Source organism: Amblyomma mixtum, chromosome 1 (assembly GCF_055824585.1).
Source record: "Amblyomma mixtum isolate Tamu chromosome 1, ASM5582458v1, whole genome shotgun sequence".
Lineage (NCBI taxonomy): Eukaryota > Metazoa > Arthropoda > Arachnida > Ixodida > Ixodidae > Amblyomma > Amblyomma mixtum.
In genome coordinates, this window is record NC_143012.1 from 129,911,744 (window position 1) to 129,936,205 (window position 24,462).

General features: G+C 44.2%; 3 protein-coding genes across 17 annotated transcripts in view; 2 read left to right on the forward strand and 1 right to left on the reverse strand.

Annotated features, from left to right (window-relative positions):
- Positions 1-24,462, forward strand: part of LOC149367588 (uncharacterized) — a 1,242,925-nt gene that overhangs the window by 666,251 nt on the left and 552,212 nt on the right. The gene's annotated exons all lie outside the window — the stretch shown is intronic.
- Positions 1-24,462, reverse strand: part of LOC149367592 (CD151 antigen-like) — a 231,785-nt gene that overhangs the window by 100,356 nt on the left and 106,967 nt on the right. The window lies entirely within an intron of this gene.
- LOC149367593 (uncharacterized) lies at positions 8,215-24,202 on the forward strand. 5 transcript variants are annotated; one of them, XM_089556201.1, is made up of 6 exons: positions 8,215-8,553; positions 9,444-9,525; positions 10,093-10,167; positions 14,409-14,539; positions 20,143-20,251; positions 24,130-24,202. In XM_089556201.1, the coding sequence occupies exons 1-6, from the start codon at positions 8,538-8,540 to the stop codon at positions 24,137-24,139; spliced, it is 423 nt and encodes a 140-aa protein (XP_089412327.1). In that variant the 5' UTR covers positions 8,215-8,537; the 3' UTR covers positions 24,140-24,202. The 5 variants fall into 5 exon arrangements, with proteins under 5 accessions (XP_089412327.1, XP_089412318.1, XP_089412321.1 ...); XM_089556192.1 differs by having other exon boundaries at positions 24,135-24,202; XM_089556195.1 differs by having other exon boundaries at positions 9,447-9,525; positions 24,135-24,202.

The following is a 24,462-nucleotide window of genomic DNA, read 5'->3' on the forward strand; positions in this document are numbered from 1 at the left end:
ATCGACCAGACAACACCCTGCATTGTCATGAACAACAAGCGTCGAGTGGACACGTGAACACGACGGTGCCGGCTTCATCTATAAAAGGACCCTGCCCAAATCATCTAGCTTCAGTTCGGCTGGGGTGCGCATAAGCGACGGACCTAACAGCTCTGTATTCTGTGCAGCCCCTGGGATACGAGGTTCCACTGCGCAAGCGCGGCGCTGTCCACCGGATCTGGCAGCATCAGCGTCAAGCTTCAGCTGTGCCTGGATATCACTGATAGTCAGCGAGCACATCGACCAGACAACACCCTGCATTGTCATGAACAACAAGCGTCGAGTGGACACGTGAACACGACGGTGCCGGCTTCATCTATAAAAGGACCCTGCCCAAATCATCTAGCTTCAGTTCGTCTGCGGTGCGCATAAGCGACGGACCTAACAGCTCTGTATTCTGTGCAGGTGAGAAAGTGTCATGTTTCTGATAACTCTGTAAACAAGTTACTGCTTGCGCACTGCTGCCGAACACAGCAACCATACTGCTATATTTTGTGCATTGCTTTTCTCGCTAACGTTTAGGGGTGCCATTAAGTCATTGTGCCGCGAAAACGTTCCGTCATGAGCAAGGAAGTGAAAGATCTCGCGAAATCTGTGGAAGATATGAAACGCGAGCTCAGAGCTGACCTGAGGGCATTGAAGGAAAGCGTCAAATATTGTAGCGACACCTGCGATGGAGTAAATGAACTCCGAAAAGAAATGAAAGAGCTGCGCAAAGAGCTTCAGGATTTGCACAAAGAGAATAAAGAACTAAGAGCAGAAAACCACCGACTGAGTGAGAAGCTGGAAGAACTGGAACAATACCAGAGGTCGAATAATCTAGAGATACGGGGTGTTCCAGAAAGCGGAGATGTATGTGACGTTGTTAAGAGAATCGGGACCTTACTGGACGAGCCTATTGCAGATTCAGACATAGACATTTGCCACCGAGTGCCTACGTTTAAACCTCATGAGAAGAACATTGTCGTGCGCTTTGTACAACGAACAAAGAAGGACAAAATCCTGCAAAAGGCAAGGAAAAAGCAGCTCACCACAGAAGATTTGGAATACGCTGGAGACAGCAAACAAATATTCATAAATGAGCATTTAACCACCTTCAACAAGGAACTGCTTCGCGCTGCAATCGTTCAAAAGAAGAAAATGGGATGGAAGTTTGTGTGGACTCGTGGCGGAAGAATACTTGCAAGGAAGGACGAAGAAGCTGATGTGATACGCATCGCCAGCTTGTCCGATGTTGAAAAAATTTCAAACTGAATCAAGGCATAAAGAAAGACATCTGCAATGGCGCTATCCATGGATGAGGATACCGATGTACACTGCTGTTATTATGACACAGAAAATTTCAAATCAAAATTTCAAAATTTCAGGGGAAAATTCACAGCACTACATTTAAACACTAGAAGTATCAAAAACAAGAATTACTTCTTGGTTCATTCGGAATGAAATTTCATGCCTTAGCACTCACTGAAACCTGGCTGTCTGAAACAGATGTACCGCCCCACATAGATGGCTACAAATCTATGAGCTTAAGTAGAGAGGGGAAGAGAGGTGGGGGTGTTGCGCTCTATCTGTTGAACAGTTTGCATTTCCAAACTATGCATGAATTGACAAGGATGGATGACGACGTTGAAAGCCTTTTTGTCAGGGTCTCAAATTTCGCAATTGGCGTTTTGTACAGACCGCCAGCGAGTAATATATCAAAATTTTTAAATTTTCTAGATGATGCACTCGTTTTGCTTGTCTTCAACTTCGTCCATCCTAATCCTTGGTGATGTAAATATAAATACAATATCAACAACTGCAGAAGCATGCGAATTTCAAAATGTCCTGAATGTTCATGCCTGTACTAATGCCATACGACTGCCCACTCGGATTGCTTGCGGCTCCGCTACCTCGATAGATGTTTGCATCACGAACACGTATTGCAGCCATGTCACTTCTGGAGTTATAATCAATGATATTAGTGATCACATGCCAATTTTTTGCCTCACTTCTTCACCAATAGAAAGCGACTTACGTCCTAGAAAGTTTATGTCCCGTGTAATCAACCAGGAGGGCCTTCAGAGATTTAGAGCACTTATCGACCTAGAATCGTGGGAAGATGTATATGAAGCAACCAACGCCAATCTGGCCTATAACGCCTTCTTGAAGAAGGTTTGGTTTGGTTTGGTTTGGTTTATGGGGTTTAACGTCCCAAAGCGACTAAGGCTATGAGAGACGCCGTAGTGGAGGGCTCCGGAAATTTCGACCACCTGGGGTTCTTTAACGTGCACTGACATCGCACAGTACACGGGCCTCTAGAATTTCTCCTCCAAAGAAATTCCAGCCGCCGCGGCCGGGATCGAACCCACGTCTTTCGGGTCAGTAGCCGAGCACCATAGCCACTGAGCCACCGCGGCGGCTCTTGAAGAAGGTTTCTAGATGTTACAACGCGGCCTTCCCTGTGCAGGAGTATGAAGCAAGGAGCAAGAAAATAAAGAAGCCGTGGATCACTCGCGAATTATATAAGAGGATAGCAAAAGAACAAAAAGTACCACGAATTTATAAGATGCAAAGATACAAGCGTACTTGTGGAGTTCAAGAAGCTTAGAAATCAATTAAATTCCGATTTAAGAAAGGCCAAGAACACATATTTTGAAAATAGGTTCATGAATGTACAAAATGATTCTAGGAAAGTATGGGACATCGTCAACGAAGTAATGGGTAGAAAGCGCCACCAACAAGACATAATAGACATTTACAAAGACGGCGTTCGAGTTCCCGTAACGGAAGTTGCTGAAGAAATGAACAGACATTTCATTACCATAGGCTCGTGTGAAGAGGCTCGTGATGAAATATGCAGTCTGGTATCAGAGCAGCAACTCGAATCTATTATGCTTGTACCAACGACACCTACTGAAATATATAACATAATTCAAAGTCTCGAATAGTGTCGCTGCTGGAGTCGATGGCATAAAAGTCCCACCCATAAAATATGTTGCATATACACTTAGCCTGATACTGAGTGACATTATAAATAAGATGCTTCAGTCTGGAGAATTTCCCGAGGAACTAAAAATTGCTAAAGTAACTCCTGTGTATAAGGGTGGCGGAGAAACCGATGTTAACAACTACAGACCTATTTCGGTTCTACCAGTGTTTTCAAAAATATTCGAACGTGCCATATATGTCAGGCTGTCGAGCTTCTTTGAAAAACATCATATATTTAGCAGTGCTCAGTATGGGTTTCAGAAGAATAAGTCTGCAGAACAGGCACTCATCAATATAAAAGATAAAATAATTGAAAACATTGAAGACAAGCACCTGACACTTGGTCTGTTTCTAGACTTAAGGAAAGCTTTTGACACAGTACAGCACAATATACTGCTTAATAAATTACAAACATATGGAATAAGAGGAGTCCCACTGGCATTGATCAGAACATATCTTCACAGCCGGTATCAGTGTGTATCTGCTAACGAAATGTTATCTAGCAGATTGACAGTTCTGAATGGCGTTCCCCAGGGATCCATTTTAGGGCCGCTGCTATTCCTGGTGTACATTAATGATATAACAAAAATACCCAGTTCACCCGAATTAATAATGTACGCCGATGATACAAATGTGTTCTTCAAAGCCCAGTCAAATGAATCCCTGGAAGAAGCAGTTAACACTTACCTTTCTAATCTCTCTACATGGTTACGAATGAATCGGCTAGGACTAAATACTAGCAAAACTAAATATGTCGTTTTTAAGCCAATCAATAAAAAAGACTCCTATGCAATGAATATAAAGTTTGAAAACACGCTGATCAGCCAAGTAAGTGCCCAAAAATTTCTGGGAGTCTGGTTCTCTGAGGATCTTTCATGGACGTGCCATATTCTTAAGCTCACCACTGATCTCTCCCGAGTAGTGGGTAGCATATGCAGAATACAGAGTCTATTACCAACGTGGCTAAAAATAAAATTGTATCACTCTTAATTCTACTCCAGGTTATGTTATGGCATTTTAACATGGGGCACAACGACATATTCTAACTACAACAGGTTATTGGTCCTACAAAAAAGAATGTTAAGAATGTGCGAAAACTTACATGGAAACATCAGAAACTTACCCACACAACCACTTTTCACAAATTATTCTATGCTCCGGGCCGACCAGGTGTACTATTTCAAGTTACTTCTATGGATTCATAAATACAAACTCTATCCAACTTCCTCAGGTAATTCATCTCGCTATTCAATCCGAAACCCTACACTTAGACTACCAGCTATAAGAACAAACTATGGACGACAAACATTAAACTTTCAAACAATTAAGATGTTGAACAGAACCAATTTCAATGTAGATTTCTACAAAAGATTTCCTGTATTCAAAAAAGAGTGTAAAAATGTTTTGGTTTCAAGCGGTTTTTCCTTTGCTTTGTAAATACATTGTGTGTTTTTGCATGCGTATTATCAACTAGAAAGAAGGAAGTCAGATAGAAAAAAAAATATTTTGTGCTTTCTCTGTTCCAAAGTTCATTATTTTAGCCTTGCTACTACCCTGTTTTTACGCATTTATTTACATTTCATTATCAGATCCCGATCAAAACGCACGACAGAATTTACTGTCGCGTATCTGTCGCGCAACAAACTTTTGTGTCGCGCGACAAGCTCTCTTGTAGTGCATTGTGTCGTGCGACAGGAGCTCGTGTCGTGGGTTCTTTCGCGCGACAAAGGTGTTTGTAGTGGGTTCTGCCGCACGACAGTCATCATTCCTGTATTTTGTAGTGCGCAGAAGGTGCCTGTCGCAGGATTTGTCGCGCGACAGGTTTCTGTCGCGGGTGCTGTCGTGTGACAGAGAGAGTCGTGCCGCGCGACAGGGCCTGCGTGCCTCGACAGAGTTGTCGCGCGACACTACAGCCTGTCGAGGTATCTGTCTTGCGACAGATACCTGTCGTGGGACTGTCTTGCGACAGATACCTGTCGCGGGTTCTGTCTTGGGACAAATATCTGTCGAGGCAAGTGTCGTGTTACAGATTGCAGTCGATGGTAATTGTGGTTTTCTACAGAAATCTCGAAATTCTGTAGCGCCATCGTGTGATAGGGATAGGCAGACATTCACCAATTTCGTGTTAAATCGCTTCCACTTTGGCGAGCCACGAAGACGATGCGAGTTGCTTTGTTCGATTGGCGACGATCATCGAGGGAATTAAATGAAGTGTTAATTCACAAACGCGACTCGAGTTTGCAACTCGCTTCCCTAGACCTAGCTACCGGCCGCACGAAAATTGGCGGGGAGGAGAGGCGCCGCTCGCAATCAATCTTCCCTTCAGTTCGCACATGACAGTGTGAGCGAAAGAAGACCATGCTCAAGAGAAAGCATATGCACCAGCGAGAATGCTAGCGGCGCCTGTGAATGAGGCAGTGCTTGCGGTAGTGGCATGCTGCGAGCCACGCGAGCGTCTTCATTCGAGTCGGCGCGAGCATGACGAATGGCGCTACCGAAGGCTGCTGTGACCTGTGCGTCTCGCAGTGTAACATACTGTACCCACTACCACATGCGGAGAAAAAGCTAAGGTCACAAATACGCGTCGCTTAACGACACGTAATACAGTAACCTGATGGCGAAAAAGCTGGAAGATTACTCGCAGTAATCGTCCTGCTATCAGAAAGGCAGCATGTATGTTACGCACGCATGACCTGTTGCCTGTATAAATGATCAAGGCGACTCCCATATCAAGTTTCCACGTTTCAGTTTTTAGCCGCGCATGCTGCAAGATCATCATAAAATATGAAAAAAATATATATATTTTTACGACTTCGCTCATTGCTTCCACTGAAAATTTCATGACTGTGACGCAACCATCTCGCTAAATATAGAGAACAGCGTACGAAGCCTAAGGCCCAGTACAGCCTTGAGCGTCTTTGAACACGGACGCCTAAAAAGGGCGCGTGCGTGGACCGTTGCGTCGCGCCTTCGCTGTAATTTCCCGGAGGAACAAGAACCCGATTATTTGTCAGTCGACGTGGCGTTACCCCGCGGCGCCAAGGATTGGGTGGCGAGTTCTGCGACATGAAGTTTCGCCGCAAGAATTCGGTCAGTGAGTGACTTCCCCATGAGGATGTATTTGTTCGGGGATCACCCTCCGTGACCAAGGGGCTTAATTAACTCGCGCGAACTCTGCGACTGGATCCCTACTGTAAACGTGCGTTTAATGCCCATTCACACTTGCAATAGCAAAGGGCATGCGACCAGCAGTCGCTTGCGATCGGGCAGCAGCTCCACGACACTTCCTCATACCTACAAGAGTGACCTGCAGCTCGCCTGCTCGTTTGAATCTCACGTGAAATGAGAAGTCTTGGAACTGACGTCAGTCGATCGCGCGCTTTGGTTCAGTCTCCTGCGCCCTCGCGCTTCGTCCTCTAGAGTGTTCTGGTCCCTCACGCTCGGTCCACTAAAGTGTTCCTTACTATTAACAGTGTGCTATGACAACCTGAGCGAAGAGTAGAATGTCGGGGCGGTTTTGACGTGCGCCACTGCCATGCAAGCGTAAGGGCGCTCTTCTCGGGACCGGCCTGCCAGCCTGGATGCCGGCGTCAGAAAAATTCACTGGTATTTTTTGTTCACGTCCATGGGATAGAGTATCGTTAGCCAATATCGAGTTGTTGATAGAAGCGATAACAGCAAAACAAATTTTCTCCCACAGCCGCTTCTGCTGCCCATTGCAGCTCGCCTGGCCTCTGCTAGCTCAGCTCCTGAAGGGGTCACAGAAACCGCGGGCTTATTTCACTATGACGCGGCGCTCACAGTAAAACGGTGGCGATGGTAACACCTCAGTGCTAGCCAGTTCCGAATCGCACTCAGCTTAGGCGTCGATGTGCAATCGGCTAAGCTTAGCGACGACAAGGGTAGCTAGAGAGCAGCGCGCAGTTCGTCGGCCGGCGGGGCGGCGTCGTTGCCGAACGCTCGGCTCGCTCAATGATTGGCTCAGTAGCTTGCGAACTGAGCAGGCAAGGCTGGAAAATCGAGCAGCGAGCGTCTGTCCTGCGACTGAGCGAGACTTTATTCTCACGTTTGCAGCATAGGTGAACAAATTTAGCACACATATATGCATCGAATATCTGCTGCCTTACAGCGTTTATTAAGCTCGTCCTCGACGTCACCGTTAGCGCGGAAACCGCGCATATCTTTATTTCACTACGAGACATGGTTCACAGTACAACGTACAGTGAAGAGAGTAGCACCTCAGCGCTAGCCAGTTCGAAAGCACTCTCAGCTCTAGCATCGATATGAAACCTGCTAGGCTTTTTAGCGACGAATACGACATCCAGGGAGCAGCGCAAACTTCGTCGCTCGGCGCGCTCGCGGGCAGTGTCATTGCTGAAAGCTCGGCTCCCTCAATGCTCAGCAACATGCGTCTTGGGCTCGCAAGGCTGGAAAACTGAGCAGCTAGCGGCTGGACTGCGACTGAGCCCTCGTTTGCAGCACAGGTAAACAACTTTTAGCGCACATACGCTTGGAATACCGGCTTCGTTGCGGCCACCTTAAGGTGATTCTTACGCTCGTCATCGACGCCATCGTCACCGCTCGTGACGCACTGGCTGAGAACTACAATTCGAGTGCGTGCTAAAACAAGCTGCTCGTATTTCTCGGAACAATCTGAACTCGAAAACACAGTTGCTTCTATCGGCTTCCATGTGGGCTCTTGCTCAATTGTGAAAGTACACGCGCGAACAAGATGCGGCGAGTGCGAGCCGCTGTTGCGTATCAGCTAAAGTGTGACGCAACTATCGGCGTAGTTTCGTAAAGCAGTTGATATCAAAGTAATCCGCTTGTACGGGTCACAGTTAAGCTCTCAGTTTCATGTAAATCTCCGTCGAACATGCCCGCGTCAGTCAAAGTAATGCATCGCAGCTGCTCTCAGTCCTACCGCTCACGTCCAACATATCCTTGATATGCACCAGCTTGAGATACGGTGCATTTCTTTGCCCTTTTTGTCGCAATTAGGAGATTTTAGCTGGCAGCAAACGAAATTTCATTCCGTCAACAGCGTCGTCTGCGCCGTCGTCTGCTCCGTCGTCTGCTAGGACATCCGGGGCACCCTGGGTGATGGGATCACAGGATCGCAGCTTCTACAAAAGTCAAGTCAACAAAAGTATTTAAAAGTGATTTAGTGTTCACATTTAATAAAAAAATCAAGATTATTTTTGTTCTAAACATAATTTAAATATTAGTAGTAAAAAAGCGCATTTTAGTTGCAGTTTTTCAACGACGCAAAAACAAGGGCAAAGCCGCTTCCGCCGGCGCCATGGCATGCGTGCGTTGTTTCACGTTTTGTGTTATTTGGCTTTTCATGGCATTGTTTGAGTGTTTGTGCGGCGGACATGTGTGAAGAACAGAAGCGTGTTTTGGAAGCCAACGACGAGTATTACGCCCAGTCAACATCGGTGTGTTTGGACGGGCAAAGCCATGAAAGGCAGCGCTTGTCACCTGGAAAGGCAATGAAGACGACGGCGTGGTTTTACTAAGCCTGGATGAGCTGCATGATCGGTGAGTCCCGTCAACGCTTCTCTATTACTGATCTGTATTCGCACGCGTTATTAGTGTGCGGCTATATAGGGATGGCAGTGGAGACAGTCTGCGTGCGGTTGCCTCAGCTATAATGCGTTGCCAGAAAAGCACGGGCGTATAGCCTGCGTGATAAGTGTTGCTTCATAGTCTATTTCTGCGTTTAGTACTCAGGTGCCGTGGTAAATAAAAATGCCACCAGAGATCACAGCAGAGTTATGCGGTCGCTTGGCAGCGCTGCGAAAAACTACAATGTTTACTACATTCAACTGGCATGGATTTGTACAGCGTAGAAGACGACGATCAGTGCCGCGGGTGAGAGCGCTTTTGCTTGGACAGCTGACAACAGGCAAGGGAACTGACAACGGGCGATTTTGCTCGCGGCTGGTACCCATCGGGTGGATTTGTGCTATTTAGAAGATTATTATGAGCGGCAGTGCTGCGCGATGAAGCACTCGCGCTAGGCGAACTGCGAATAGACGCCGGATGATTTTGCTCGGTGTTGGTGCTAATCGGATCAGTGCTTCTTAATATTCGTCATGCAAATTTTTTCGAAGACAGTGGTCGCATGTGGAAGGCTGGCGCAGATTTACTAGTCATTTGTAAACTTTTTATCTGTGCTTCCCCATTGGAACAGAATTTGGCAATATTATGTCAGGTCGTTCTTGTGTCTTCCCTGAACTGTAGGCGTCCATGCTTCCTCTCCTTCAGGGCACTGAACTGTTGGGGATGCAACTGCACACTTATTTGGGATTTCAAGCTTTTTGCTGTATGCCTCGCTTATGCGGCCCGCTTTCAGGTCGTTCGCAATTGGTGATGGTTTGTTATTCATTTTCACTTTCTCTTATTTATTCTTGGTTGACTGCCGGCAGCAGTTCTCGGCGCTCGGAACTGTTCCCAGGCACGGAACCCTACCCACAGACCTCCCTGCACCTCACTCACCAGTGTTCTTCGGTATTTTTTTTTTGCTTTTGCCCCTACTTGCATTACCACTCGACAAATGTTTTGCTGTTTTTATTTGTGTGCAATTTGTTAAATGCACTACTAATTTTCGTATCATGCTCAGTTGTGACATGAGATATCGGGCTCCTTGGTATTGAATGCATGTCTTTTGCATTTTCTCTTCTCATTTATGCAAGGTAAACTGGTCGACTGGGTGCTATGTTCAATTTAAGAATACATTAGACGCTAGTGCAAGGCACCCTAATAGTAATTAACTAAAGCCTGCGCATGCTATATTCGAATAGTTGGGCTCTTTTCATCATGCATAAGAATAAAGCGGTATTCCAGCCAGCTCATCTTTCAATGTGGTTATGACAGTCATGTAAATGTACTCAAAGAATGTGTATGGGTGTTTCACATACAATCTCCTTATTTAGTCATGGGCCACCTCATTGCTTTTTGTGTTCCTATATTAATACCTCATTTTAGTTTCTGAAGCAGTCGACAGTTTGTTTTGTTGTCATTCATGACATTGTCACTGGCACTGATAGCTGTTGGTCGGGACGTATTTACCTGCAGTTGCCAGCTGCCAGCATCTGCTGGGCCATGCGTGCTTCCTGCCTTCAGCTGTGCCATCCCTCCAAGCCATTCATGGTAATTATCTTTTTCAGTTACGCATACCTTACCTGCCTGTTTTGAAAAATATTTTCAACATAGGTTCACTGCTGTGTTTAAAAATGCATGCAGAACTCTACATGCACTTTACAGCAGTACCTCAGCTTATTACATGAACTGCAAATTTGTATGAAATATAGCCGCTCATGTAGCTCTTGACACTGCGCTGTTATTATAAAGTTGAGCCTGCTTCAGGTGCAGTGACTATTCCACACCTGTTGCCTTTTATGCATGTGTGTCCTCTAAAAGGGCCAAAATGTTTGTTTATCTTTTAAAAACGTTGTGCTGTACAATAATACTTTAATGGTATTTCTTGCTTGTACACTGAAATGTCAGTCAGTAAAGTAACATTGTATGATGACACCAAATCTTGCGTGGCATAGCATCCTTGCAGCGTACTTGGCAAGCTCCTGTCAGCGCAGATGTATTGCTGGTTTATTGCTGTGGCATGTGGTTACACTGTACAGTTTGTACCTCTACGTTCTTGAAAGTATCCTTGAAAAATTTAAAATTGGTTTTTGAGCCAAGGAAGTGACAGAGTAACTGTCTCACATCTTGATAGGCACCTGAACAATGATGCAAGGGAAGGGATAAAGGAGGGAGTTAAAGAAGAAAAGAGGTGCCGTAGCAGAGGGCTGCAGAATAATTTTGGCCACCTGGGGATCTTTATCCTGCACTGACATCAAACAGCATGCAGTTTAGCCTGTGTTCACTTGGGCCTGCATAAAAAAAAAACAAGCAGACCTTCTTAGAACTAACATTTCATTGCACCAGCTACTTTGTAGTTTTGACTGCAGTGACCTGAAATCAACGGTTGTTTACTTTGCACAACCCACATACCCTGAACAAGATGTGATGATGCTAGACGAGGTGACCCTCTGCATAGCAGCAGGTTGGTTCAGGAAATGCGAAGACTCATGGAGAACCGCTCAGTTATATTTGATTTCATGTTATTGTAGTATTAATGGTGAGTTGTTGTATAAGTGATGAATTCTTGCAAATGATTGAGGACATCAATACTCAGTGTGAAAATGAGAGCTAAATCAATACTTAATAATCAGGAAAGAGGCCTTTTTATGAAATGCAGTAAGGTACTGGAAGTCGAAACAGAATACACCTCGGCCAGGTCATGCACAGATATAGAGCATTTGAAAGAAATGGTTGGGAGAATAAGAAAGGGGTTTATTGCCTTAGGCATGCACTCAGAAGTTACGAGCAGCACCTTGCAGTATGCTCAAAAAGAAATTTTAAACTGCTTTGCCTTTGCTAAGCTGTCGGGAAAAGTGGGGTACTTTACAAAGGGCTTAAAATTGAGAACAGTGCGGTGAACCACTCAGGAAAATCATAGGGTTAATGATAAGAGATTGGGAGAGAACTGAGTTGGTTGGAAATAAATGCGAATTAAAATCTGAGCGGGAATCATAAATGGACATAGGCAGGACATACATTTTTTAAAGAAGCTGGCTATCCTTTTGGATAGTGGAGCGGTTACTCACAGCAAGAAATTGTGCTCTTCTTGCTTTCATTTTATGGACATATGCTTTGTGTCTTACATCTCTTCGCCTGCCATAGGCAGCATGTGCTCATAATAAATTTTTACCTGTCTAATTATGTGGCACAGGGAGAATTGAACTATATAACCTCATCAATGCACACCCTCTCTGAAGTGAACTTTGTCAGCCCCGTCAGTCACCACATTGATGCATGTCACCCCAAATGGGAGCCGTCATGGTGGCTGAGTGGTTATTGTGCTTGGCTGCTGACCCGGAAGAGGCAGGTTCGATTCCAGCCAGTTTTGATTCCAGCTGTACTAGTCTCATTTCAATGGAGACGAAATGCTAGAGGCCCAGGTACCGTGTGATGTCAGCACACCTAAAGAATTTTCCAGTCCTCTACAATAGCGCCCTGTATAGCCTGCGCCGCTTTGTGGCATTAAACCCTTTAAAACCAAGTAAAGTAATGGATACATCATTTCCAAAAATTGTTTAAATTTATTATTTTCTAAACATTAACAATTTTCTGCACCTGTTTTCCTTCGTCTTTCCCTCTTATTTCCTCCCTCATGCTGAGTAACAGGTCAGTGATTTTAAGTAAATATTTTGTTCATTTCATTAGCAAAGTTTCTCTGTCTCTCTCTATTGCTTTGCTTTTTGTATCTGCAGTATAGTATTATGCAGAAATATGTCAAGATTAGATCCAAGAGATATGGCCTAGATTTTAAGTTCTATAGTCAACCACACATTACTTATTACGCTATCAAGGCTTTTTTTGGCATGTGCTACCTGGTACAGAACTGATGTGGCCTACAGCGGTAAATATTGTTTGAATGTGCATAAATTGAATAGGAAGGCAAATTTCCCATTTGACTGTAAATAGATTGTGCAATCATGTGCTCACAAAGCTCATAAACTTTTCTGTTTCCAAAACTTTCTGTAAAAGGCACTGACTCACTGAAATACACTACAGTTACTTTTGCCTAATCCTGATATTATTTACTGAAGATTGGTTGGAGGGAAAGTCCACTGAGCTCGAATGAGTGCACGGCAGCTTGTCTTTGTCCAAAGTATTTGGAGAATAATGAATTTTGTTACCTGGCAGAGATAAAGCAAGGATGGCAGTGTTTTGTAATGTCCACAGGGCATTCTTCCAAAGCCCAGTATGCATGTAATTCCTTCATTTTGTGCAACATAAAATGTCTTCCCTTTACACTCATGGTTGAAACAAAATGCTGAATACTTCACCACTCAAAAAATGAAGGCCATTGTGCTGCTCTACAAAATATCAGGCTGCAGCGGTTGTTGCGAGGCAAATTCACCAGGTTGTCATCATCATCAGTCTAACACCCACTGCAGGGCAGAGGCCTCTCCCATGTCTCTCCAATTAACCCTGTCCTTCGCCAGTTGTGGCCACCGTATCCCCACAAACTTCTTAATCTCATCCGCCCGCCTAACTTTCTGCTGCCCCCTGCTACGTTTGCCTTCTCTTGGAATCCACCCTATCACTCTTAAGGACCACTGGTTATCTTGCCTTTGCATTACATCTCCTGCCCAAGCCCATTTCTTCCAAATAACCCACGTTTTTTTCACACCTATTTGTCAGGCTCCGCGTTTTTTTCTCACCTATTCGTCAAGCTGCAAGCCACTTGCACGCTCTACAAACCTATTTAAAGTACATTATCCAGCATTGTTGGCATGGAGTGTGTAGTGCTAAAACAAAAAATAATACAATAGCTGATGATCTGCTAGAGCAACAGAATTCCAAGAGTTTGAGAAGGGCAGTGGGAGAACTAGCAAGGCGTGATAGCGAAATTCGACAAGCAGTGGACAGGGATCCTGCAACTTGTAGAGGACAGGCAAATTGGAGACTTGTGGAAGGGGCTGTAGTCTTGAGTGCGCCTAGCCGGCCTTGTGATGCATTGTATAGGGCCCTTTGTTTTTGAGTAAAACTGGTTTCTCCTGATTGTTGCATTCCAGAAAGATTCATCAAGATTGGGTTAAACCCAAGTTTCGCGTGCAAATGTGCCTGTAAGAAAGTGTAGATTTATAATGCATGAAGCTAAAGAACCACTGGAGAGTAGTGGATACGTCTCGTATTTCTTCATAGCTATATTGTTTAAACAGTGCTGGCTATTTTAATTCCTTTTTAATGCTTATTGCTTGTCGAGTTGCATAAAATTTTAGGATAAATTGAAAACTGCAGGTAGGTTTAATTACAATAATTATACCCGTATTTCTGAAGCTCTGTTCGAAGAGAGGTCCACATTTTGTGTGCATGCTTTGAATTTGATTATTTTCACACTGCAAAATGGAGGACAGGTCTGCTGTGAGAGTTTTTTTGCAATGAAGCGAGAGCAAGTGGTGCGGAATGCTTGTTACTGTGTCGCCCTGCCAATATTTCTAGAACCCCTGGGACCACTGAGCTTGTGAGTATCTATGACTCAAAAGGTCGGAGCTGATTGCCCATTCCGTGGTTGTCTGTATTAACCGGTGCAAGGCCAAGGGCTCATAGCTAACAAGCATATGACACCATAGAACTAGATGCAGTCAGGCTGGGACTGTGCAGTATGTCAGTGTTAACGAGGTCGTGATAAACGAGGTTTACTCTGCGAAGCTAGTGTGAAATAATAATTGTTCTTATGGAAAATATCGTTTTTTCTTAGTCATTGCAGGAATACAAGCATATCAAATCTGAGATCTCTCACTCATCCCTCTATGTTTCAGTTTCAAGGGACCAAGAGTTGCGTGGAAGTCGTGCAAGCCACAAAGTTGCGTGCGGCTTGAGCCAGCAATCAGGAGCAGGCTGGGAATTTGCGAATTGCCAGTGGTATTCGCTCAGTCAAGCAGGCTTTACTGTAAGTACAGTGTTTTCGCCATAGCATTTCTTTGAAAAGTACACATTGAGCTTGAATAGGACAAGCTGTCGGTCTAGTTGGTGCTGATCTTTTGTGGTTGACAGAGCTTAGAAACACAGACTGGGGTCAGAAAGAAAGAATATGAGGGCACAGGTGCTGACTACAGATTTATTCCAGAATCACCGAAACACTGCATATATAACCAAAACACAGGCGCCAACAGGTGGCAATTTTATGCACTCGTGGTAACAATAAGTGATATGGCCAATAGTGGGAAAACAACACAAACTAGAAACAGAAACCAAGACTATAGAGCAGGGAAGGATGAAACCATAACAAGGTTAAAGGAATAGTTTTAAGCAAGTCATTTTTAAGACCACCAGCACGTGAAACAGTGGAAGGGTTTGACCAAAATTTTTAAGTACTGGTCTGATAACACAGAACTAAAAGACTACATGCAAACACAGATCAAGGGCAGTGAAATAAAAGTAAAATGGCAAGAAAAAACATGCGGTGAAAAGAAAATGGTGATTGGGCAAGCAAACAAGAATTGGTCTACAAAGGTGAAGTGAGCTAAAAAACTGAAAGAATAAAGGGCGAATAAATGCACATGAGCAACAAAGGTGAAGACAAGAATTAACATGGCTACAGGAGGAAGATGAGCTACTGCAAAAACGAGAGAGATAAAATATCAAAATATGAAATTCAATTAGTATTAAAGATAAAAGCAAACAAAAACGCGAAAATAGAGGAGTTGGCAGAAAAGTCAAGGCATGCAAGATGTTTTTAAAACCAGGGCTAGGTCAAACATCCTGAAGAAAGGCAATCTTTTTTTCTGAGGGTGTTCTTGCCCATTAATCTTCGAGCCTCAAAATCCCGGCGGCTCCCACCAGTTCGTCATGTCGGCTTATTCTGGTGCTTTTTTAACACAATGGCACTTTTTCGAACATGGGTGGCATGGCTTTTTTCGGTCACAGTTTTGGCAATGGACTTGCAGATTTAGTACGTGCTTGTAGGCCAGTTGGTTGGAAATCGTTAGAAAAACCGCAAAACAGAATGGGACAAAGGCAGGCAAAACACAAGGCGGTACGACAACTGAACATTTATTGAAGAAATGAGTGCTCATATGGATCAGTTGCGCATGTAATCTGCAAACAATCATTGCAAAAACAACCTAGGGAGGGAAACAAATTCCAATTCTTTCTGAAAAATGGACACAGAAGGCGTGCTATCCCACCTATCTGGCTTCGACCTCAGGATGGCAACAGCCTTGAGAATTTCTTTCCAACTGGCCCTTTATTCATCCAATAATAATGTGCAGTTCAGTTTAGGTTAACAGTCTTTACAACTGGGACAGTGGACAGGCAGGCAAGGTCGTCCGGGCCTACCCAAGGAATGCTAATACTCTTGCAAGGGAGTGTTTCACCATCTACCAATTTGGCCGGTATAAAATCGACCACAGCCGAGAGGAATCGTGTACACCACCCCCGTTGCACATGGCATGAGGCATTCAAAAAGTACCGCCAACGGGCATGTTGTACGAGATTCTCCTCAGCTGTGGCCAGTTTTATATCGTCCAAAGTGGTAGATGTTTACACATTTGTTTGCAAGAGTATGCGTGTTCCTTGAGTAGACCCGGAGGCATTTGCCGTCCCACTCACTGTCTCATTGTAGACTGCTATCCCAAACTGAACTGCACACAGATTATTGGATGAAGAAAGAAGCAGTTGGAAAGAGAAATTGTCGAGGCTGTTGCCATCTTGAGGTCAGAGCCAGATAAGTGTGTCAGCACGCCTACTGTGTTCATTTTTCAGGAAAATTAGCGTTTCTGTCTGTGTTTCCCCCGGTTGTTTTTGTTTCATTTTTGAGCAGGTGATTGTCATATTTGCTCAGCTCTATGGTTGCCATTGAATTTTTTTGCCTCTTTACGATTGTTTGCAGATTACACACGTGACTTGTCTATAATAAGCACTGCTGTTCAATAAATTTTCAGTTGTCAGTACGGCCTTGTGTTGTCACCTGCCTCTGTGTGATAGTTTTGTGGTTTTGCTCTTTCCGACTGGCAGATTCCCGAGAAATGTACCCGATAAATCAATCTTATGCTCCCTTATCCTTTCATTGATGCCAATGTATACCTTGCCGCAAGACAAAAGGATTGATTAAATGCCCTCCGCGCATGGCGCTAAGGGTTTTCTGTGCTGCGTGGTGCAGCGTCTTTTTTTTTTTCATTTAGGATTCCGCAACTGCAATAGGTGCTAGGGGGTCAGAAAAGGCAATGTGTACTCCTGCTTTGTCTCCGATTTTCTTAAGGTTCTGTGAAATTTACCTTTAGAAAATTCGAGAGATAGAGTAGATGCTTTTTCTGCTGCCGCCCCCCCCCCCATCACCTATCACACCTCTCTAGGATCGTCAATGAAAAAGAAAAAAGAAACAGGCTGCACTGCATTGCACAGAAACCCTTAGTGGCATGCACAAGAAGTGCTTTCTCAATCCCTTTTTCTTGCTGCAAGGTATACATTGGCATCAATGGAAGGCTAAGAGAGCATTACACTGATTTATCGGGTACATCTCTTAGGTACCTGCAAGTCCACTGCTGATAATGGGACGCAAAAAAGCCATGCTGCCCAAAGTTCGAGAAAGCCACTGTGTTAATAAAGCCCCGTAATAAGCTGACGCAATGCAATGGTGGAAGCCGCAGAGATTTTCAGGCTCCGGGGTGAATGTAAAGAACACGCTTGGTTTTACTCGGAGGATTGCCTTTCTTTGTGGACGTACTTGATCTAGCCCTGGTTCTACATGTGTGTTACATGCCTTGCCTCTTCTGCCAACTTCCCTCTTTTGGTGTTTTTCCTTGATTTTTGCCTTCATACTGGTTATTGAATTTCACTTTTTTATATTTTATCTCTCGGCTTCACTGTACGTCATCTTCCACTTTTAACCATCTTAATTGTTGGCTTCACCTTTGTGGCTCATGCGCGTTTTTATTCCCCTTTTATCCTTTTAATTTTTAGCACACTTCACCTTCGCTTGTTGCTTAATTCTCGTTTGCTTACCCAATCGCCATTTTGCTTCTATTGCGTGTTTTTTCTTGCCATTTCTCCTTCATTTTTTTTTTCACTGCGCTTGGTCTGTGTTTGTGTATAAGGTTTTTTAGTTCCATTTTATCAGACCAGTTCTTAAATATTCTTTCGGTCAAACCTATCCACTGTTGGCAGTCTTTTAAAAATGACTTGCTTATAAATTTTTCTCTCACCTTGTTCTGGTTTTATCCTGTGCTGTGTCCTCTGGTTTTTGCTTCTAGCTTTTGTTGTTTTTCCACTACTTCTCATACCACTTCTTGTTACCACGAGTGCATAAATCGCTGCGTGTTGGTGCCTGTGGTGTGGGTATTTATGCAGTATGTCGGCAGTTCTGGGAAAAGTTTTAAGTTCAGTGCCTGTGCCATCATCTTTTTTGTTTCTGTCCTTTGTCTGTATGTCTGAGTGCTGTCAACCACAATCGGTGCATTGAGCTGACTGCTCTTCAGCTACCCATGTGTATGCAATGAAGTGGCTTCAAGAATAACGTACACAAAAAAATTGATTGCTTAAAATTTCTGGCATGTTTTTTAGGAAAACATTTGGCATTTAAAGGGCTAAGAGTGCTCTGAAAATCTAAAAATTATGTGCTTCTTGGGGCCTTTCCTCAAATTTCACATCACCTTGTAGCGTGATGCAAGACGTTCAAGTTGTTACCCACAGTTTACTTTTTTGTTGCCCACTTATTGGCTGCCATCTTCTTTGGGAGGCAGTGTCATGGGGTTTGGGAGACAATCTGATTCCTGTGTGTTGGCTGAAGCTGTCTAAGCTTTTGGATGTGGGGAGCAGGTTCACGGTGCCAACTTTTGGCTGTAACTACAGTTTGGCCATGACTGTTAGTCCTTTTCTGTGATGCAGTGTCATTTATGTAATGCATAATTTGATGATGAAGCAGTCTCAGGGGTTGTGGTGCTCAGCTGTTGACTTCAAAGACACAGGATCGATCCTGGCCGCGGCAGTCGCATTCTGATGGAGACAAAATGCTGGAAGCTTGTGTACTGTGCGATGTCAGTGCACGTGAAAGAACCCCATGTGGATGAAATTATCAGAGCCCTTCACTATGGCATCCCTCATAGCCTGAGTCACTTGGGACATTAAACCCCATAAATCCAAACCCATTTTGGTACTTCTCAGCTTCGCCGCTGGCCTCTGCAGGCCAGCGAAACCTCCCACAAGTTGACGAACGGCAGTTTTTACACCATTCGTAAATGCCTACATAGACGCTACATCATTGGTGGCAAAGGTTGCCAGATGTGCAAGCGTTTCCGGTAGTTTTTCTCTGTTGCTTTCGTCAGGCAGCTTGCAAAAGATGTTTTACTAAGCTAATAAACGGTGAGGTTCTTTGTGTTCTTAAGGTGGTGCAGCGTGATAAAACAGACACTTAATAGCCATGCCATGCTTTTTTGTAGCCAAAGGCAATTTTTCGCCTTATTCTCATCATCATTTGCCTTTCATGCTTCCTCGAGGGACGGCAGTTGGAAGAAGGTCTCTAGAGCAGCTCCTTGTCTGAAGAAATGCCGAGTGGCATTCTTCAATCCTAACTGCCCATCAAATGGAAGAGCAGTTGTTTTCTCCACTCCACAGAGTGGAGACGGAGTATCGAGTTGAGGCGCACTTCTGAATTCGGCGGTTAGCCTTTCATAGGCAGCAGATATGCGCAATAAACTTTATTTGCTGTTAATCTTCCAGTTAAACACCAAATCCTCCTCATTCCTCATCAGTGCACACACTGTGTAAGGAACTTTGTCACTCCATTTGTCACCACTTTGATGTATGCCATCCCTAATTCAGGGGCTGTATAATTTTTGAAATTTTGTTGAAATTGCTTGAAAACCTTTGCAATTTCCTGCACCTCTCTTTTTCCCCCAAGTCCCAAACCTACGCAGAGTGCAAGTGGGTTTTTAAACTCGAGCTAAATTTTGTTATTCATCAAAGGGCTTTTCTCTCTACTGCTTTGCTGGGTGTATCTGAAGTATAATATTATTATGCACCAGTGTGTGAAGCTTTGCTCCCAGAGCTATTAGCCCGAGGTAGTAATTTTAGAGCATTGCGTTGCGTTCTCAGCCTGGTTGCGTTTTGAGCCTGAGTTGTGCTGATTCCACGGATAGAGGCCAAGTTGGCAGCCTCCAATGCAGCAGTGTATCCCAGTAGTTGCCATGGGAGCCGAGGTGGTTAGATAATGGAATAAAATAATAGCAGGTGGCAGTGTGATGCTCGAGCACGACAGCTCGAAACTAAACTATATCGATCAGTATATGTATATCTGTCTGGCAGGCATTAAAGTCTGGCTGCTTAGTCACGACATTCCTGTAAAATTAGTGGGTGAACCGTTTGGCATGAATGTACCAGATGGTGTCATACGATTCAGCCTGTCGTGCAGCATAAACTTACTAGTTAAGTTAGAGCCTTTCTTGCAGCACGGATTCGAACTGACAACCTATGTTAGGTGTATTAATGCTCATTATTCGATCTGCTCATTTTTTATATTCAACCACACTAACATTACTTATTACCCCATCTGTGCAGATTCTTTCTGGCACTATTTGAAGCTGAAGGGTTGCTCGGCTGAGGATCTCCAAAAGTACCACAAGAAGGTGACGCGCTACCTGGCACAGAAGCGCTGTGGCCTGCGGCGGTAAATATCTGTTGAAGCCAATAGTCTCTTGTTATATGCATGAATAGATTGGGTAAGCTCATGTGCTTACAAAACTCGTAACTTGACTGTATTTCCTAACTGTCTGTATGGTACACTTAGGCACTGGAATAACCTGCAAATCGCACTGGAATTTGCCTACTATAGTGAGATACTGCTTTACCCAAGTTCTGCTTAAGGATAGTCTGCTACTGAGATGACGCACAGAAGATTATATTTATGAACCAGACTGTTAACAGCACTTATGGACCACATTAGCAGACTGTTCTGAGACCGCACGCAGCCAGGCTTTTCAGCGTGGAAGAGGCGGCTTTAGACAAGGCAGGCGAGCGCTCTGTTCCTGCACATTAAGTAGATGTCGGATGAATCTCGAAAAAATATGAACGACGCGCCAGGAATATGACTACTCCAACCCTTCGGAGATGTGCAGTGCACAGTATACGGCCATGCCAGCGATATGTCTTTCTGTTCAAACTTTCTCTAAAACCGCTGTCACTACGCAGAAGCAGGTAGCAGTATCTGTACTAAGAATCTCTTAGTGAAGCAGCGCAACGGCACAAGGCCAAGGGAAGAAGGGGACAAAAACAGCGCTGAACTGACAACAAATGTTTATTCCGGATGCTAACAGCATATATATACTCTTTTGCACCTTAGAAAAAACAAAGAAACAGAGAGCAGCAGAAAGTATCAAACCCAGTCATTATGCGCATGCAGCTGTATCGCGTGTACATCGATCATTTGAAATCAGGAAGTTGTGCTCTTTCACCGAGATGGCAACGGAAGGAGTGCTGATACAATTCGCACCCAGCTTCATGATCTCAGATGCCTCAATAATCTCTCGTGTAAGCTTATCCTTGTGTTTGGTAACAACTTGGCTGTTTTTGAATTCTGGGTAACATGAACAGTCACGACAGTGAGTACCTATGTGGCGGGCCGCGTTCTTGACATTGTTTGCGTGCTCTTTAAGTCTTTCAGTAAGACACCGGCCAGTTTGGCCGATGTATGACCCACCACACTTCAACAGGACTGAGTACACCACGTTGTCTTGGCATGGCACATACTTCATCCTGTGGTTTTTCTTGCAATTATGACCAGATTCCGATCTTTTATCCGGGCGATTAACTCTCGCACACAAGCCACTCAGTCTGACAGGAGCCGAAAAAACAACATCTACTCCTGCCTTTTTGCCTATTCTCTTCAAATTGTGGGACACAACATGAACATAAGGTATTACTGCCAGATTTTTTTACTTGGAATGGGGTACAGCTTTGCCCTCCTTCAGCTTTTTCAATATCCCTTCTGCTACTGATGCCAGAATATGAAGGGGGTATTTTGCGTCTGTTAGCCTATCAACCTGATTGGAGAAACTAAATTCAAACTTGTGTGGGCAGGATTTTTGCATGGCATTTTGAAAGCATGACGCCACAATGCCTCTTTTAACAAGCTTCGAATGGGCTGAGCTGTTGGAAGTAAGGGCTTTTTACCCCTAGGATCAAATGCCCAGCATACATGGAAATCAGTAAAATATAAGGTCAGATCAAGGAACTTAATGCGATCATTCACAGCCACTTCATGCGTAATTGCCAGCGGTGAAAGCACTTCACAGAATATTGCGCACAGGTCATTCACTTCCGCAGCGAAGCTAGCCGGGTCACAATCTAGTAAAATTAGGTAATCATCTACATATCGGAACACTCTTGCAACTGTTGAGCTCATGAGTGATTGTTCGAGTGCCCTGTCAAGCTTAGCAAGGAACATGTCACTTAGCAATGGAGCGATGCAAGATCCTATGCAGATCCCATTTTTTGGAATAAAAACAGTTCAAAAGAATGGGAACTGCATAGGATCTTGCATCGCTCCATTGCTAAGTGACATGTTCCTTGCTAAGCTTGACAGGGCACTCGAACAATCACTCATGAGCTCAACAGTTGCAAGAGTGTTTCGATATGTAGATGATTACCTAATTTTACTAGATTGTGACCCGGCTAGCTTCGCTGCGGAAGTGAATGACCTGTGCGCGATATTCTGTGAAGTGCTTTCGCCGCTGGAAATTACGCATGAAGTGGCTGTGAATGATCGCATTAAGTTCCTTGATCTGACCTTATATTTTACTGATTTCCATGTTTGCTGGGCATTTGATCCTAGGGGTAAAAAGCCCTTACTTCCATACAGCTCAGCCCATTCGAAGCTTGTTAAAAGAGGCATTGTGGCGTCATGCTTTCAAAATGCCATGCAAAAATCCTGCCCACACAAGTTTGAATTTAGTTTCTCCAATCAGGTTGATAGGCTAACAGACGCAAAATACCCCCTTCATATTCTGGCATCAGTAGCAGAAGGGATATTGAAAAAGCTGGAGGAGGGCAAAGCTGTCCCCCATTCCAAGCAAAAAAATCTGGCAGTAATACCTTATGTTCATGTTGTGTCCCACAATTTGAAGAGAATAGGCAAAAAGGCTGGAGTAGATGTTTTTTCGGCTCCTGTCAGACTGAGTGGCTTGTGTGCGAGAGTTAATCGCCCGGATAAAAGATCGGAATCTGGTCATAATTGCAAGAAAAACCACAGGGTGAAGTATGTGCCATGCCAAGACAACGTGGTGTACTCAGTCCCGTTGAAGTGTGGTGGGTCATACATCGGCCAAACTGGCCGGTGTCTTAATGAAAGACTTAAAGAGCACGCAAACAATGTCAAGAACGCGGCCCGCCACATAGGTACTCACTGTCGTGACTGTTCATGTTACCCAGAATTCAAAAACAGCCAAGTTGTTACCAAACACAAGGATAAGCTTACACGAGAGATTATTGAGGCATCTGAGATCATGAAGCTGGGTGTGAATTGTATCAGCACTCCTTCCGTTGCCATCTCGGTGAAAGAGCACAACTTCCTGATTTCAAATGATCGATGTACACGCGATACAGCTGCATGCGCACAATGACTGGGATTGATACTTTCTGCTGCTCTCTGTTTCTTTGTTTTTTCTAAGGTGCAAAAGAGTATATATATGCTGTTAGCATCCGGAATAAACATTTGTTGTCAGTTCAGCGCTGTTTGTCCCCTTCTTCCCTTGGCCTTGTGCCGTTGCGCTGCTTCACTAAGATATGTCAGACCAACTCGCCCACCAGTTCATGTTGTACTAAGAATTCGTATCTTAAAGGAAAAAAGAAAGCGCAATGTCCACCTTTGGCACGATTTCTGCAGTGATGTGCGTTCTGCCGGCTGACAGTACACCGCTTGCTTGGTGTTGTAGGCCTAACATGTGCTTTACTCAAGGTGTAGCGAGAAGCGCTTTTGAACTAGCCACCAGCGATCACAGAAATGTCTACTCTTTTTACCGCCTCTACAATAACTTTATGGTGGTATGAACGTGCAGTTTTTATTCCCGCAACGTCTTCGTAAGTGAAGCGAGCGGAAAAACGGGCCAGGCGGACCGCCTCGCACTGATAGATGCGGGTTGCATGCACGGACTCATTCTGAGCCGCTGGCAGAACAGTCATTACAGGCCATGATGCACTTGGTCACACGTTGCATGCACGTCTGCATCTTGATTTCTATCTGGAAACAGCTTGGTTGACGTCACTTCTGTCAGTAAAGTGTTCTGCATGCCAATGTCTCTCCCATTCCGTACGGTTCCCGCCAGCCATCGTATGAAGCGGCGTGTGCATATTCTTCAGTTGTATAATTGAGGCTTTAATGCATTATTCCTATGGGTTTACGTCGGGCCCGTGCCAATTTGATTTTAAATGTGGATCGTTGCATGAAAGGGGAATGCATAATCAAGATTCCACTGTATGACTTTTGTAACATTTGCATGCATTTGTTGTGTATGCATACTATATATATCACTGTTCTTTTTCTTCACCTAGGACAGTCTGAACAAGAGAGACCTGCTGAAGAAAAATTCTGTATATATGTAAATAAATAGTCGATTTGCTCCAAGTGAGGTGTTTTTATACCTGGCTGTACTGCAGGAATGCATCGAATGTTCAGAGTCAGACTGCTGCTCTGTAGCTGCATATTAATTGACAAATAAAGCGTACTTGGTAATGACTACAGGAATACAACACACTACACAAATGCACTACAGAAAGCAGACTACAGAGATACGACACTACAGAATTACGTCACTACAGAAGACAGACTACAGAAATACTACACTACAGAAAGACTACAGAAATACTACACTACAGAAGACAGAC